This window comes from Dasypus novemcinctus, chromosome 9, assembly GCF_030445035.2.
Source record: "Dasypus novemcinctus isolate mDasNov1 chromosome 9, mDasNov1.1.hap2, whole genome shotgun sequence".
NCBI classification, from domain to species: Eukaryota; Metazoa; Chordata; class Mammalia; order Cingulata; family Dasypodidae; genus Dasypus; species Dasypus novemcinctus.
This window is the reverse complement of record NC_080681.1, coordinates 79,844,260-79,860,454: the sequence shown is the minus strand read 5'-3', so window position 1 is coordinate 79,860,454 and position 16,195 is coordinate 79,844,260. Positions and strand designations below refer to the sequence as shown.

Genomic DNA, 16,195 nt, shown 5'->3' with positions numbered 1-16,195 from the left:
TAAGAAGTCCTCTGGAAAAGAGGCACAGTGTGGGTAGGAGAAAGGCAAGCGCTTCAGAACTAAACGGAAAGGTTGAAATTCCACATGTGGGCCGAGGGGCTGGAGAAATGAACTCTCTCTGGCCCTCGGAGGAATTTGAAAATCCCTCCTCCTCTGGGCTGTTGTGACGGTTGTGTGAGGCAGAGTGTTATGCAGCCCCCTTCTGACCCTACTGTGTGGTGGCAGCCTGGTCGCTACGAGCTTGTGTGGCTCCCGCACCCGTTGGAACTCCCCAGCGATTTCCAGCTGCCAGCACAGTGTCGAGCAGGGGCCAGGCGCTCGACGCACGTGGCTGCGAATTCCTGCCCTGCTTCCTTAGACCTGGGTGGTTTCCCTGAGCCCCAGCGCCCTCGTGCATAAACTTGGAAGGCAAAAATTGGGTCGGGTGGAGACAGAGTGGGCAGAGACGGGCGCCCGGTTGGCGGGAGTGGGGGGGGGCGTGCCCCTGCTCTCGGCTCCGCGGGTCACCCTCTCCCCCGCGCCCCTGCGCGCGCGGGCTCCGGCTCCCGCCCGCCTCGCCGCCTCCCCGCCCCTCCCCTCCCCTGCGCGGCTTCGCGGCCCTCCTCCCCGCCGCGCTCTTCCCCGCGCACCGCCCCTCCGCGGCGCCCTGCCCGCGTGCCTGCTCGCCCCTCTCCGGGCTCTGCGTCTCGGCCGGCTCCGCCCCTCTCGCTGTGCTTTCTGTCTCTGCCTGTCTTCATCTCGTTCTCTGTCTCGCGGCTTATCTCTGCCTCTCTGTTTCTAGCTCTCTGTCCCTTGGGCTCAGCTGTCTCGCCCTCCCCGCCCTCCCTCTACGCTTGCCCGTGCCCTGCTCTCGAGGGCCGTCCGGCGGCCCGAGGTGGCGGCGGCTGCCGGCCCGGAGCGGGGCGCGATGCGCGGCGCCTGCACCAGCTACGTGAGCGCCGAGCGCGAGGAGGTGCGCGGCTTCAGCTGCCCGCCGCCCGGGGGCGAGGCGGCCGCGGTCTTCTGCTGCGGCTTCCGCGATCACAAGTACTGCTGCGACGACCCGCACAGCTTCTTCCCCTACGAGCACAGCTACGTGTGGTGGCTCAGGTACCGGCCCTGGCCGTAACCCCACCTTCCCTGACCTCCAGTCCCAGCCGCCTCACCCCAGCCTGAGCACAGCCCATGATAAACCTTCCACCCTCGTCCGCGCACTTACCCTCTTGCAGCCACTACTGACCCCTGCTCTCACCCTCTCACCAACCCAACCCCCTCACCCATCTCAGCTCCATTTTCACATTCTGAGCCCGCTCCTTATCCAAATCCATACCTGAAACTCACCCCAGCTCCTCCCCAAAACCCTCACTCCATTCCCACTCCAAACGACCACCCTCCACCCAACCCACATCCAACCCCTCCCATGCCAACCCTTCACCCTATCAGCAGACTCTCAACTTCCCAGTTTCACAAGCAACCCAAGCCCTGCTCCAACCATTATCCAAGTGCCCACCAAGGTTCCCTGTCCTAATATCAACACCAACCTCACCCCTGCCCTTATCCACCCCCCAATACTGACCTTAGCCCTTACTCTATCGCCAGCCCTCCCTTCTCAGCCCTCCCTGCACCCCCATGTCAGTTCTCGTCCCATATCCTGACTCCAGTTATCCAGCCCTACATTCAAACCTCAGCACCAAGCCCTAACTCTCACCCACAGCTACATCCCTGCCCAACCCCAGCCTCAGCCCAGGCTCATCCTTTGACTTCTCCCTCATATTTAGTCATACATTCAGGCACCCTTTAATGAGCACTTACCAATGTGCTAGGCCCTGTGATAATTGCTGGGGATATCTCCCACTTCTAAGCTAAGGCAGAAAACCCAGGCATCAGAGCTGACTCCAAGTTCATCATGAATCAATGACATAATGCCGGAGCTGGAACCAGCTCAGACTAAACAGTAGTGATGGAAGTGCAGTTTGGGTGAATCCCCACTGACAGGAACTCAGTTTCCCCGCTTGTTCCAGGAAGGGGTTGGCTAGGCCAGTCTTAAAATTCTTGGAACCTAGAGTGGGGCTGAGAAGGCAGGACGTCTCAATCCCTCTGAGTCTCCAAGGCCTTGCCCAGAGAACAGGACCTGATTCTGAGCCTGCTTTGGGAAATAGGCATCAACAAAAATGGAGTGGTCCATCTCAGTAGGGAGTGAGCTTCATGTCCCTGGAGGTATGTGAGTAGAGGCCTCATGCTCTCTGGGTGGGAAAGGATGGTATTATATGCCACTAAACCCTCCCTGAGTCTCTGTTTTTTCCTCTTGCAAATGGGGAGGATGACCAACTGCTGCCCTGATTTCTGTGGCAAGGATCAAAAGTGTTAACGGAGATGAAATCAACTTGGCATGTACCCATGACAGTTACAGATATATTGCTTTTCCTAGACTGTTCAATCTATAATTCTAAAGGATTTTTAGATGGCAAGTTTTCAGACCCTGTAAAATCAAGCTGTTATCTGTAACCCAGGGAACTATATTAATTTTTGTTCTGTTCAGCCATATATTCATTCATTCATTATAGTCTTTGCTTTGTGCCAGGCACTGCATTGGGCCCTGGAGGCACCGAAATCAATTATTTCCTGCTCCTGGAAGGCTCACAGTTTATTTAGAGAACTAGGCTATGCACCAACAAACAATGGAGTATTTGTTGAAGATCCACTAGGTACTTAGTACTGAGCTAGGTGCTGAAATATGATGGTGCTGACCTCCCTTTGAGGTACAGAAGCAGTGTGGAGCTTTGGGGCTGGTCAGAACTGGTCCACATCTTGGCTCTGTCATGAGTGGTATGGATTTGGGCAAGATATTTAATCTCTGAGTCTCTTTTCTCACCTTTCAAGTGGTGTTAGTAATACCTGTCTCATGGAATTGTTGTGAGGATTAGGTGAAATAATGCATGTCAAAGTGACTAGTGTATATAGTAGGTGATCAATAAAAATGAGGTTCATAGGTGAGGGAAATGAAGCTCAGAGAATGAAAATGATTTGTCCAAGATCTTCCAGCAATGTCATAGCAGACTGAGATTCAAGAAACATCACCTAAAACCATTTAAGTGCTAGATGCTTCCACAAATTCACAATCCTGGCATATCTTCTCTCCATTTTAGATAAGAAAACTTGAGAGAGGTTACATTACCCTCTGGAAGTCCCCCAGTGAGAAGTGGCAGAGCTGGGATGAGAACTCAGGTTTGTCTGAACCAAGCCTGGGCTTGTCCATTCTATGACTATCTAAATCTAAGCTGGTTCTTTTATAACCTGTTCTACTCAGACTGTTTGAAAAACTCTCACTGACTCTCTACTCTGTTCTGGGCACTGTGCTGGCCTTTGGAGATATGGAGATGAATAACCCCCCACAGCACCCAGCCAGGACCCATCCCTCTTCCACCACCCCCTTTTCTACATAGAGTTATATCTTTTCTGGTCCCTTCTGTTGCCTGGAAACCCTCTAGAGCTGTGGAGTGCTTTAGTGGTTCAGACAATGGGGTAGAATGTTGGATGGGATGACCTCTAAGGTGACATCCCTAGTCAATGAGCTCCTATTATACGACCCAAAGGGCAGCTGGAAGGTCCCAGCATACAGGACTGACTTTTCCTGGCACAGATATAACATAGTCCATAAACATTTCAGACAATTGCAAAGGGGAACTGAGGGCCTTTGGGACATCTGGGTAGTCTGTGTTCTCCAAACCCTGAAACAATTCTGGTATTTTTCTGACAGAGCTCCACTCTTGAAACATGGAGGCTTTGTTTTACTCTAGACTCTATTTGCCCTTTTCATGAAAACCTGTCCTTAAAAAAATAAAAATATCCGGCTAAGCTCTGTTTCCTTGGAGAGAGTGTGTGCTCAAAGGGAATTGCTGTCTTTAAAAGCAAGTCTCAGAAAGTGAAGACTCCCCGTGGAGAAGCAGCTGGCGCTATCACATCATCTTGTCCAGTTCTGTTTTTTATTTTTTACCAGGATATGAGCCATAAGGTAGCAGCCTTGCGAAAGGGACAGTTGGTGGTCAAGCATTGTATATACATTATCTCATTAAATCTCTATGAACAGCTAGTGAGAGAGGAACCTCTACAAATGAAGAAAATAAAGTTCATAGGTAAAGTGATTTTTCAGCTTCTATGTGGCAGAACCTGGATTTGAATTTAGAACTTCCTGACTCCAAAGCCCTTGTTAGGCTACCTTTCTGATTCTTTCTTAGGGGTCATAGTAGGTTTTCTATCTTTCAAAGTCACAGGTCTTTGAAATCATAGAAGGCTGGAGGCTCTTCAGTTCAATCTCCCACCCAAGGCAGGAATCTAACTTCCTTGAAAGGTGAACTCATCCAGGTGTTCTGCACAAATCTCCCCAGGGAACTCACCACCCCTTAAGGCAGTGCATGGGACAACTCTGATCATTTGAATTTCCTCTTATACACTAAGACAGACTTGCCCCCCTTGGAGCCTCCACTGTTGTTTCCAGCTCTGTCCTTGGAGGCCTGTTCCTCTGTCCCAAGACGGACCAGCAGAGACAGTGGATAGAGACAGTGTCCACCAACTGTCCTCCAGTCTGTGTCATACCCTCCAGCTCTCCTGCCCACTCCCCAAAGGACCTCATTTTAACACCCCTTCCTATCCAGGTGCCCACAGATAGCCCTCTGAAAGGCTGGTGTCGCAAGCTGAGCACAGGCCTCCCAGATAACAGCCCTAGAAACAATAAGTATATCTTGAAAGAAAACAATGCTTAATTCAATTAATTAACATACTTAAAATAACTAAAAAGTCCATATGCTCAACGTGGAATATGGGGAAAGGATGGGACAAATGAAAAGGAAAAGAAATCTGGGTAATCCATTGGCTTTGTTTGGGTTCCCCAGAAGAAAACTGTGAGGTTTGAAGGGGAGGGCAGGTAGTTTATTTGAAAGGTGATCCCAGAAAACACTGGTAGGGCGTAGAAAAGTAACACATGGAAGGGAAGGGCAACGAAGGGTGTGTGACCAAGCAAGTCACCACCAAGGGTGACTGGAGCCTAAACCTGCTGCACTCTGCCAGCCAGTGTGGAAGATGCACCTCAGAGTTTTTCCATCTGAGGACAGGAAGCTGGGGTATTTACATACCAACTCTGTCCTTCATTCTTGTGGGTTGCTGGGGAGAGGGAGGCATTCGTTTTCCTGTACTTCTGACCTGTCCAGTGTGCAGGCAGAGCCACTTTGGCCTTAAGAAAGCCTTCAGGCACAGATGCGCAGGCGCTGGCAGTTGAACCGCTGGGTAGAATATTCCACAAGGAGAAGACCCAAGGGGACATGGACAGGGTAGCCATATCCTGTGCTTCACCCAGAGACTATTAGCATTCTGGTATATTTCCTTCCAATCTTACACACACACACATCTATGTATATATTTATGTTTATTTAAGTTGGGGTTGTGTTACATATTCATTAGTGCCTCTTGCTCTTTTTGCTTAACATTATGTCATAAGAATTTATCCATGATAAATATTTGAAAACATGTTTTTAAAGGCTCTATACTATTCCATTGCAGAGGTGTACCATAATTTGTTTAGTCCCATGAGAATGCAGACTCTAGTGTAAATTAGACGTCATCTAGCCGAGAGTGAAATCCTACAGAAGTGGCAAGGGCAGGAATCTGAGGCTGAAGCATGGGGGAGGAGGGCAGAAAAGCTGGGGAATGGGTAGTGGGCAGGGAGGGTACATAAATAAAGCCTGGTGTCTATCTCTCTCTATTGGGAGAGAATCCCACAGTGCCTGACACATAATAGGTATTTGATAGTATTTACTAATTGCCTACTATGTGTCAGACCCTGTATAAGAGGAGAAAAAGCTGATTAAACATGGTCTAACTCTGCCTTGAAGGAACAAGTAAGGAATATGTTGAACACCTACTATGTGTCAAGCATATTACATATGTCATTTATCCTCACAACCACCTGTGAATCACTATGTTCTGATCATTCTCATTTTTCTTCAGATGAGGAAACTGAGGCTCAAAGAGGTTAAATAACTTCATCAAGATCTCACAGTGAGTTAGTTACAGAGCTGGGTCCCAACCCAGGTAGGTCTGCTTCCCAAGCCCTTTGCTTTTTCCCTACCATATTGGACCACCTCACCAAGTGGGAAGTGCTAAAGGCCCTGAGTAGAGTGTCCTGGGTGCACTTGTCTGGCATGGGGCAAAGGGAGGGGAGAGAAGGATGATCAAGGAAAGTATTATTGAAGAGGGAACATTTGAGATGGGCCTCCAAGGATAAGTAAGATTCGGACATGGGAAGATGAGGAGATGGGCCATGTGAAACCGGAAAGAAGACAGAGGGCCTCCAAGTGAGCCGGGAGGCAGTTGTCTAGAGCCTGAGTGGCCAAGGCCTGACTTGGGCAGAGAAAGTGCGGTCAGAGGGTGAGAGACCAGCAGTGAGAATAGGTATTTCAGACATGGGGTTCATAGGGCCTGGTGATGCAGGGGAGGTTGGGCAGAGATTACTGCAAGGCTTGAAGACAACTGGTTTTTACTGAAAACTGTATGTCTTGATTTTAAAAACCAGCACTGTTGGGGGGCCTTTAAGGTAATTTCCAGCTCGCTGGGGTGGGAGCAAGTTGAAGAAAAGAGAGAAGGAGGGGAGAAGAAAGGAACCACACATACAGTCCTGGCTACGTGGTGGAAATGGAGTGATGTCATGTAATGTATGGGTGAGTAGCTGGCAGCTAGCTGATGTTCTTCCCCTGCTTAGGCACGGAAAGCCTGTTTAAGACAGGCAGGGACAGAACAAAAGCTGAAGCTAGCTTCTCCTGCAACACCTACAACACTTCTACTATATCACACAGCCTGCCAAGTCCTTTCCTGACCCTCGGCTCCTGTATGGTCTGTCTCTCCCCAGTATCGGCGCTCTCGTGGGGCTGTCCATAGCAGCAGTGGTCCTCCTGGCCTTCATTGTCACTGCCTTTGTACTTTGTTATCTGTTCATCAGCTCCAAGCCCAACACAAAGTTGGACCCAGGCTTAAGCTTACAGGCTACAGGTAAGAAAGAGGCCACTACCTGATGTCCTTGGTGTTTTCGGCAGGCTAGCCCTTTTACAATAGGGAGATATTGAAAAATTGTATCTTACCTGACAGATGTTCCTAGAATATTCAGAAGCAGCAGCACTTTTCTCAGACATTCACTATCTGAACATATCCATGCCAAACTCATGTGTTCAGTGTTTGTTGCAGTACTTTGATGTAATTAGCACTCCATTTGTCACACAAAGATTGATCCATGTTTTAGCTCTTCCAAGATAATGTTTTTTTTGTTTTTTTTTTTTAAAGATTTATTTATTTATTTAATTCCCCCCCCTCCCCTGGTTGTCTGTTCTTGGTGTCTATTTGCTGCGTCTTGTTGCTTTTGTCCGCTTCTGTTGTCGTCAGCGGCACGGGAAGTGTGGGCGGCGCCATTCCTGGGCAGGCTGCACTTTCTTTTCACGCTGGGCGGCTTTCCTCACGGGCGCACTCCTTGGGCGTGGGACTCCCCCACGCAGGGGACACCCTTGCGTGGCACGGCACTCCTTGCGCGCATCAGCACTGCGCATGGCCAGCTCCACACGGGTCAAGGAGGCCCGGGGCTTGAACCGCGGGCCTCCCATGTGGTAGACGGACGCCCTAACCACTGGGCCAAAGTCCGTTTCCCCCAAGATAATGTTTTAATCCTAACCTAGTGAGTACTTAGGGAATACAAACTTATTTTAATATTATCCCAAACAAAATAGAATTAATAAGAAAAATCTGCTGCTCCCCAAACTCACAATCAATTTAGAAACTAAATAGAGATATTTTTTGATAACCTGATGTTTTGCAGTAAGTACCCATTCCCTTATTAGCATAGGCTAGCAAGAGCTTCTATGGACCCCAAAAACTGCAGATTGTTTTGTCAGAGGTCTTTATTGCATACTTAACATTTTATAACCTCCTGTAAGACACTGTGAAAGATACAAGTCCTTATTGGCAAAAGATTTTCAGTATAGTTTGGTAGACCGGACTCAAAATGGGTATTATTATATCCATTTTACAGACAAGAAAATCAAGGCTGAGAGAGGTTAGATGACTTGCTTAAGGTGTCACAGCTAGTAAAAGGCAGGGATGGAACTCAGTCCCTCTCTTCCTGCCTTGAGTCATGCCCTTTCCTATGCCCACTACACTGGATCTGTGTAAGTATCTAATTAAGCACACAAATTTGTCAAAGACAAGGGTAAAGAAGGTTGCATTCTGGAAGAAAGCAAATAATGGGTAAAGGTGCATGGGCAGGCATGAGTGAGACTATGCAGTGACAGTGTCAATCGCACTGGAATCCCACAGGTAATAAGATCAGCAAGATGGGGTACTTTCAGCTAAGCATAAGGAGCAAGGGTGGCAACCATCTGAGAGGTAAAAGAGGCAGGGTGGTCACTAAGCCTCAGAGGAAGAGAGGACAGAATGCTATCATTTGTAAGAGGAATTTTGTAACTTAGTAATAAGAATGCAAAAAGCAACAATACAAGAACCTTTCTCAGATTCTGGTGACTGCTGTGGCTGAGCAGCGAAAGCAGGAGGAATGGCTTTTGAGGATAGAAGGATTCTGCCTGCTCCCCTTGGAGTCACGAAGACCTGGGCACAGTGGTTAGAGAAACAGGAAAAAAGCCTGAGCATAGATTCAGCCTGAGAGACGAGAAATAGCCCAGGCTTCAACTTTTAGAAAGAAAAACCATAAAGGTTACTGAAATATGTAAAAAGACTCTGACTGCATAGTGAGATATGGCATGTGCATGGATGGGAAGGCTCAATATCTTAGAGACATCAGTTTTTCCCAAATTAATCTATAAATAAAATCTCAACAAAATGTGTTATGTAATTAGTCAAGTTAACTCCAAAATTACTCTAGAAGAGTAAAGGTATAAGAGTGATAAAACAATTTTGAAAAAGAAAGCAGACAGACTTGCTCCATCAGATAACAGGATTTTTATTTAAAAATTAAGAATTTATTAGAGTGATATTGACACAGAAATTGAAAGATAGAATTGGGCCATGCTGTGTTCTCAACTAGGTGCAAATTTGCTCCCTAGGGACATTTAGCAACATCTGGAAATATTTTTGGTTGTCACAACTGCAAGAAGGGGTGTTACTGCTATCTAGTGGATAGAGGCTGAGGATCCTGCTAAACATCCTACAATATTTAAGAGAACCTCTCACAACAAAGAATTATCTGGCTCTAAATATTAGTAGTACCAGAGTTGTGAAATCCTAAAATAGAGAGACTCCAGAAAGACACTAATTAAAATAAAAAAATTTGGGAAAACGGACTTGGCCCAGTGGTTAGGGCGTCCGTCTACCACATGGGAGGTCCGCGGTTCAAACCCCAGGCCTCCTTGACCCGTGTGGAGCTGGCCCATGCGCAGTGCTGATGCGCGCAAGGAGTACCCTGCCACGCAGGGGTGTCCCCTGCGTAGGGGAGCCCCACGCGCAAGGAGTGCGCCCCATAAGGAGAGCCGCCCAGCGCGAAAGAAAGGGCAGCCTGCCCAGGAATGGCGCCGCCCACACTTCCGGTGCTGCTGAAGCGGACAAAGAAACGACGCAGCAAATAGATACAGAGAACAGACAACTGGGGGAGGGGGAGAGTTAAATAAATAAATAAATCTTTAAAAATAAATAAAGAAATTTAATTAATGATAATGGTAGTATTTCATATCAGTAGGAAAGGGACAGACTATCAATAAATCGTGTTGGAACAATTGGTATCCATATAGAAAAATATAAAATTGGATATCTTTTCTCATACCATACACAAAAATAAAATCCAGAAAGGTTAAAAAGATAAATGTAAAAAATTTTAAAAATCACATACAGAAGCACATATATAAATTATTAGAAAGAAATATGAATGTTTTTTATGACTTCAGCATAAGGAAGAAATTATTTATGAAGATTCAAAAATTAAAGTAAAACATAAAAAACTTTTGCTTCAGATACAACCCCCAGATATTGGTTCCTTTGAGGGCTAAAGAGACCCATGGGAGTTATGGTCATGGCCGATGGGGTTAACTACCAGGGCAGATGGCCCCTCTTTGGAACTGGTGTTTATGTGTGATGAATCTGGACTCAGATGGGATCTCCCTTCATAAGACTTTCATGCTAATGTGCTGGAGGTGCAGTTAATGTTGGGGTTTAAGATATATTTAGGGGATTTGAATCTCTGGACTGACAATGTGATAGCCAGGTCCTGAGCCTCAAGAGACTCCAGCACCTACAATCTGATCTATTGGACTTACCACACTCAGCTAAGATGGAGTTGAAGAAGGACAACCACCACACCATGGAGCCTAGAGTGATTACAACTGAAAATGGGAGGATTGCATCCAGCATCCATGTGGAATCTGAGCCTCCTCTTGACATAGAGGTGCAATGGACACAACCAATCCAATGTCCACATAGAAGAGGTGGCATTGGATTGGGAAAAGTGGACATGGTGGACGATGGGTATGGGGAAAGGCAGGAAGAGATGAGAGGTGGAGGCGTCTTTGGGACATGGAGCTGCCCTGGATGGTGCTTCAGAGGTAATCACCGGACATTGTAAATCCTCACAGGGCCCACTGGATGGAATGGAGGAGAGTATGGGCCATGATGTGAACCATTGTCTATGAGGTGCAGAGGTGCCCAAAGATGTACTTACCAAATCCAATGGATGTGTCATGATGATGGGAACGAGTGTTGTTGGGGGGGGGGGGGGTTGAATGGGACCTCACATATATATTTTTAATGTAATATTATTACAAAGTCAATAAAAAAAAAACGAAAAAAAAAAAACAAAAAAACTTTTGCTTCCAGGAAGAGGGAATAGATGTGTTTCCACCCATGAAGTACAACTAAAAGCCCTAGACATTGTATGTAAAACAAATATATGAAGACTATAAAAGGTAGAGAGGGGAAGCAGACTGGATTGAAACTTGAGGCCCAAGGAATGACAGGAGGGGGGTTTTCTTTTTGTCTCATATATCCCATACTTGAAGTGAACAATTCAGAAATGCCAATGGGTGTGGATGAACAAAGCCCAACAAAAGCCTCTTCACTCTAACCAAAGAGCCAAGAATGGGCCAGACTAACAAGAATGAAAACTTTTACATGATAACTGCCATACTCCTGCCAAACACAACAGAAAGAACTGTGGCTTCACTTCTACCCATGCTTTCAGAGGCCAAATGGGGAGTCTAGATTACCACCCTTCCTAGGCTACAGTGAGACATCCCAAATACCCCCCGTCCCCTTGCTGAGGTGGTGTAAGAGTAGGGCACTTGGACTTTTGTCCTTGCCCAGTAGTAATGGAGCCATCCTCCCCTCTTGTCTAAGTGAAGAGCATGTGGGGATCAATAACAAGGCACTCCTGTGCCTCTTAGCCAAAGAAGTATCAGCAGAAGCCAGAAGGGAGCCAGAATTCCTGATCCCCTCCAGTAGTAACTGTGAGTCCTCCCCACAATGGATGTCAACAGAGACCAAGAGGAGCCCTGAACTTTTCTTCCACTTGGCAGTAAAGAGGCAGCACCCCTCACTCAATTCTTCTACCAGAGCTGAGTCAGAAGAAGCCTTGAACATAAGGTTTAAATAAGATCCAGAGTCATATAAGATTCAAGATATCCAAGGTCTGATAGAAAATCACTTGTTACACCAAAAACCAGGGAAACCAAAATTTTAATAGAAAAGACAATCAATAGTAGCCAACACAAGATGAGAGGATATTAGAATTGTCTGACAAAGACTTTAAAGCAGCCATCATAAAAATGCTTCCACAAGCACTACAGACATGCTTGAAACTAGAAAATCTCAGCAAAGAAATAGAAAACATAAAGAACAAAATGTAAAGTTTAGAACTGGAAAATACAATAACTGAAAGAATTAATGGGTTGGGCTCAACATCAGAATGGAAGGACAGGAAAGAATCAATGAACTGGAAGATAGAACAATAGAAATTTATCTAGTCTGGATAACAGAAAGAAAATAGAGTGGAAAACAATGAACATAGCCTCAGGGACCTGTGGACTGTAACAAAAGAACTAATATTTGTGTCACTGGAGTCCCAGAAGGAGAGAGAAAAGGGGGCAGGGTTGAAAAAGTACAAAGAAACACTGACTCTGAAAACTTTCCAAATTTGGCAAAATATGTAAACCTACAGATTCAAGAGGATGAGTGAAACAGGGTAAACTCAAAGAAATAAACACCAAGGTATATCATAGTTAAACTTTTGAAAACTAAAGACAAATGAAAAACTTCAAAAATAGTAGGATAGAAACAACACCTTACTAATAAGGGTAAAACAATTCTAATCACAATAGATTTCTCATCAGAAACCATGAAGGCCAGAAGGAAGTGACACAATATTTTTCAAACATGAAAAGAAAGAACTGTCAACTCAGAATTCTCTATTTAGCAAAAATATTCTTTGGGAATGAAAGAGAAATCAAAATACTCTCAAATGAAGAGAATATGTTTCCAAAAGGTCTATTGTAAAAGAACAGCTAAAGGAATTTCTCTAAACAGAAGGGAAACATTAAAAGAAGGAATTCTGAGATATCAGAAGACAGAAAGAACAACAGAAAGAAAAATATAGACAGATACAATACATATACTTCTCCTTTTGAGTTTTCTAAATAATTTTTGAGCACTTAAGCAAAAATTATAACACTGTATGGTGTTCTAAATATATGTAGAGGAAATATTTAAGCCAATGATATAAGCCTGGGAGGGTAATCAGAAGTAAGTTTTCTACACTTCACTCAAACTGGCAAAATGTCAAAACTAATGGATTGTGGTAAGTTATGTATATATAATGTAATAGCTAAGCAACCACTTGAAGTTACACAATACACTTAAAAACACTAGATAAATCAGAAATTCTTTTAAAAAATGCTCAAGTAACCCTCAGAGAGACAGGGAAAAAAAAGAGAGAAATGAAAAATAGAGAATATAAACAGAAAACAAAAATTTAAATGGCAAGTGTAAGTCCTAACATAGCAATAATTACAGTAAATGTAAATGATCTAAATACAACTATTTAAAGATTCATACTGCCAGAATGGATTGAGAAAACATGACCCAACCTATGCTGTCTCAAGAAATTCACATAAAATATAACAATATTGGCATGTTGAAAGTATAAGGGTGGAAAAAGATTTATTGTACAAACATTAGTCAAAAGAAAACAGGAGTATATATATTAATATCAGGTGAAGTCCATGACAGAGTAAAGAAAATTACCAGAGACAGCAAAGGACATTATGCAATAATGAAAGTGTCAGTCCACCCCCAAAAGAGCAATTCTAAATTTGTATGCACCACACAGCAGAGCTGCACAATATGTGAAGCAAAACTGACAGAACTCAAATGAGAAATAGACAAACCCAGAGTTATACTTGGGAACTTCAACAACCCTCTCTCAACAGTTAATAGAACAACTAGACAGAAGATCAATGAGGACATAAAAAGAACTTAATACTATCAGCCAATAAAATCAAATTGACATTTATAGAACACTCCATTCAACACCAGAAGAATACACATTCTTCTCAAGTGCCTATTGATTACATACCAAGATAGGTCATATCCTGGACCATAAAAAAAGCCTCAATAAATTTAAAAGAATTAAAATCATACAGATATCGATAGGTGAAGAAAACATCATTGACAAAATGCAACACCCATTCATAATAAAAATTCTCAGAAAAAAATGGAAATAGAGGAGAATTTCTCCAACTTGATAAAAAAACATCTCCAAAAAACCTACAGCTAATATTATACTTAATGGTGAAAGACTAAATGCTTTCCCCCTAAGATTGAAAAAAAGTCAAGGTTTTCTGCTCTCACCCCTGTTATTTAATATACTGGTGGAATTTCTTACCAATGCAATAAGACAAATAGGCTCCTTGGTGACCCTAATAACATGGCCCAATCAAAGCCCTAATCATAACTTAATCATGCTCAGGTACAGACCAGTTTACAAACATAATCCAGTATCTATTTTTGGAATTCATAACTATATCAAACTGCTACAATAAGTGACCCAGTTTCTCTGCATTTTCACCAGCATTTAGTGTTGTCCCTATTTTTAATTTTAGTTATCATAATAGATGTATAGTTTTTTTTTTAATTTACATTTATTTTATTAGAAACAGTGTAGGTTTACAGAAAAATCATGCATGTAATACAGAGTTCCCATATACCACCACCCTATTATTAATGCCTTGTATTAATATGGTACATTTGTTGCAATTCATGAAAGCCCTTATAATTGTACTATTAACTATACTCCGTTGTTTACCATAGTGTTCACTGTGTTGTACAATTATGATTTTTTAAAAAATTATTCTAGTAATTGATAATTTTTTATTTTCATTTCCCTTAAAGCTAATGGTGTTGTGTATCTTTTCATGTACTTATTTACCATCTGTATATCCTGTAGACTATCAGGTGAATGGCTGTCTCTCTCCCTGGGATTTCTGCCATGTCTAAGGAGCCATCTCTATTCCTCTGTGTTCTTCTCCTGGCTCAAGTCCTCTCTTCCTGGGATTTGCTTCTCTTTCTTCTGTGTGCTTTCTTCCTGGGGCTCCAGCTTAAGACTTCAGCATCAAACTCCAACATCAAAACCCCAACATCAATAACCCTCAACTCTGTCCTTTGCCATGCCTTTTATCTCGGAGTCCCTACCCACCAAGGGGCGGGGACCCAACACCCTACTGTTGTCTTTATTGTCGAGGGCTGATGCCATTAATTTGTGACTCTTGCAAATGATTCTTGCTTCCAATCAGGGAATGGAAAGGAAAAAAAGAAAGAAAAAAAAAATAGGCCATGCTTCTTTAGGACTCTTCTGCTACTTTTGCCTCAGGGGTTTGGAGCAATGGCTGCCTTTAGAGGTGGACCCCCAGCAATCTGAAGTATCTAATTAAAAGCAGTGATTAGTGATCAGACCACCTCTGCCCCACCCCCTGGATTTTGAAGGACTAGGTCCTTAGAGCCCACCCTGGCACCGGCAAGCTACATCGCTGCTGCTGCCTGGCATGTGGCTGGGGCTTGGGATGGTAGACACCGTAGAGCAGATGAAATTAACCAATATTTACCACAGTTTGCCAGCCTCTTTCTCCAGCTCTTCTCTGAATGCTGTACAGTGTTCCACTTGATTCTAGGATTTCAAACTAGTTGACTCAGACAATTCCTGCCAGTTCAATAGTTTTGGTGGAGGGACTGATTCCTGGAGCTTCCTACTCTGCTATTTTCCTACAATCCTCCTTCTGTGTATTATGTCTTGTAACTGCATGTGAGTCTATAATTATCTGAAAATAAAAAGCCTAATATAAAAAATAAAGGAAAAATTGACAAATTTGCCTACATTAAATACGTATTTTGTCTGTCTCTAATAAAAAAGAAACTATATGTAAAGTTATAAAACAAGTGGTAGTCAGTACAGATACTATATATAGAGAGAAAAACATGATTGATATCCAGAATATGTGAGTGTACTTTTAAGCAAATGATAGAAAGTAAATGCACAAAAGAAAAAATACAAATGATCAATACATATGAAAAGATGTTCAACCTCATTATTAATCAGAGGGATGCAATTTAACAATGATATACCTTTTTTAACAACCATGGCAAAAATTGATCATATTAAGAATGAGCAGATTGGGGGAAATGGATGTTCTCATATACTGCTGGTAAGATTGTAAATTGGTATAGCCACTCTGTAGAGCAATTTGGGAATATCTATTTAAACTAAAAATGTGGGCGGTGGACTTGGCCCAGTGGTTAGGGCATCCATCTACCACATGGGAGGTCCGTGGTTCAAACCCCGGGCCTCCTTGACCCGTGTGGAGCTGGCCCATGCGCAGTGCTGATGCACGCAAGGAGTGCCCTGCCATGCAGGGGTGTCCCCTGCGTAGGGGAGCCCCACGCACAAGGAGTACGCTCCGTAAGGAGAGCTGCCTAGTACGAAAAGAAGTGCAGCCTGCCCAGGAATGGTGCTGCACACATGGAGAACTGACACAAGATGATGCAACAAAAAGAAACACAGATTCCCATGCCGCTGACAACAACAGAAGCAGACAAGATGCAGCAAATAGACACAGAGAACAGACAACTGGGGTCGGGGGGTGGGGGAAGGGGAGATAAATAAATAAATAAAATCTTTTTAAAAAAATGTGTATAC

The 16,195-nt window shown here is 44.1% G+C and overlaps 1 protein-coding gene across 5 annotated transcripts in view; it reads left to right on the top strand.

Moving 5' to 3' along the window:
- Positions 1-618: 618 nt before the first annotated feature.
- Positions 619-16,195, top strand: part of SHISAL2A (shisa like 2A) — a 33,948-nt gene continuing 18,371 nt past the window's right edge. The window contains exons 1-4 of one of the 5 annotated variants that reach the window (XR_009187207.2): positions 1,004-1,089; positions 3,126-3,204; positions 5,980-6,063; positions 6,878-7,010. Coding sequence is in view for 4 of the 5 variants with exons in the window: in XM_058303577.2 (XP_058159560.1) it covers positions 908-1,089; positions 6,878-7,017; positions 14,453-14,502 (372 nt within the window). In the remaining variant the exon portion in view is untranslated. Of the gene's footprint in view, positions 1,090-3,125; positions 3,205-5,979; positions 6,064-6,877; positions 7,018-14,452; positions 15,841-16,195 lie in introns of those variants that run through there. The other 4 variants (XM_058303577.2, XM_058303578.1, XM_058303579.2 and 1 more) reach the window with 4 other exon arrangements.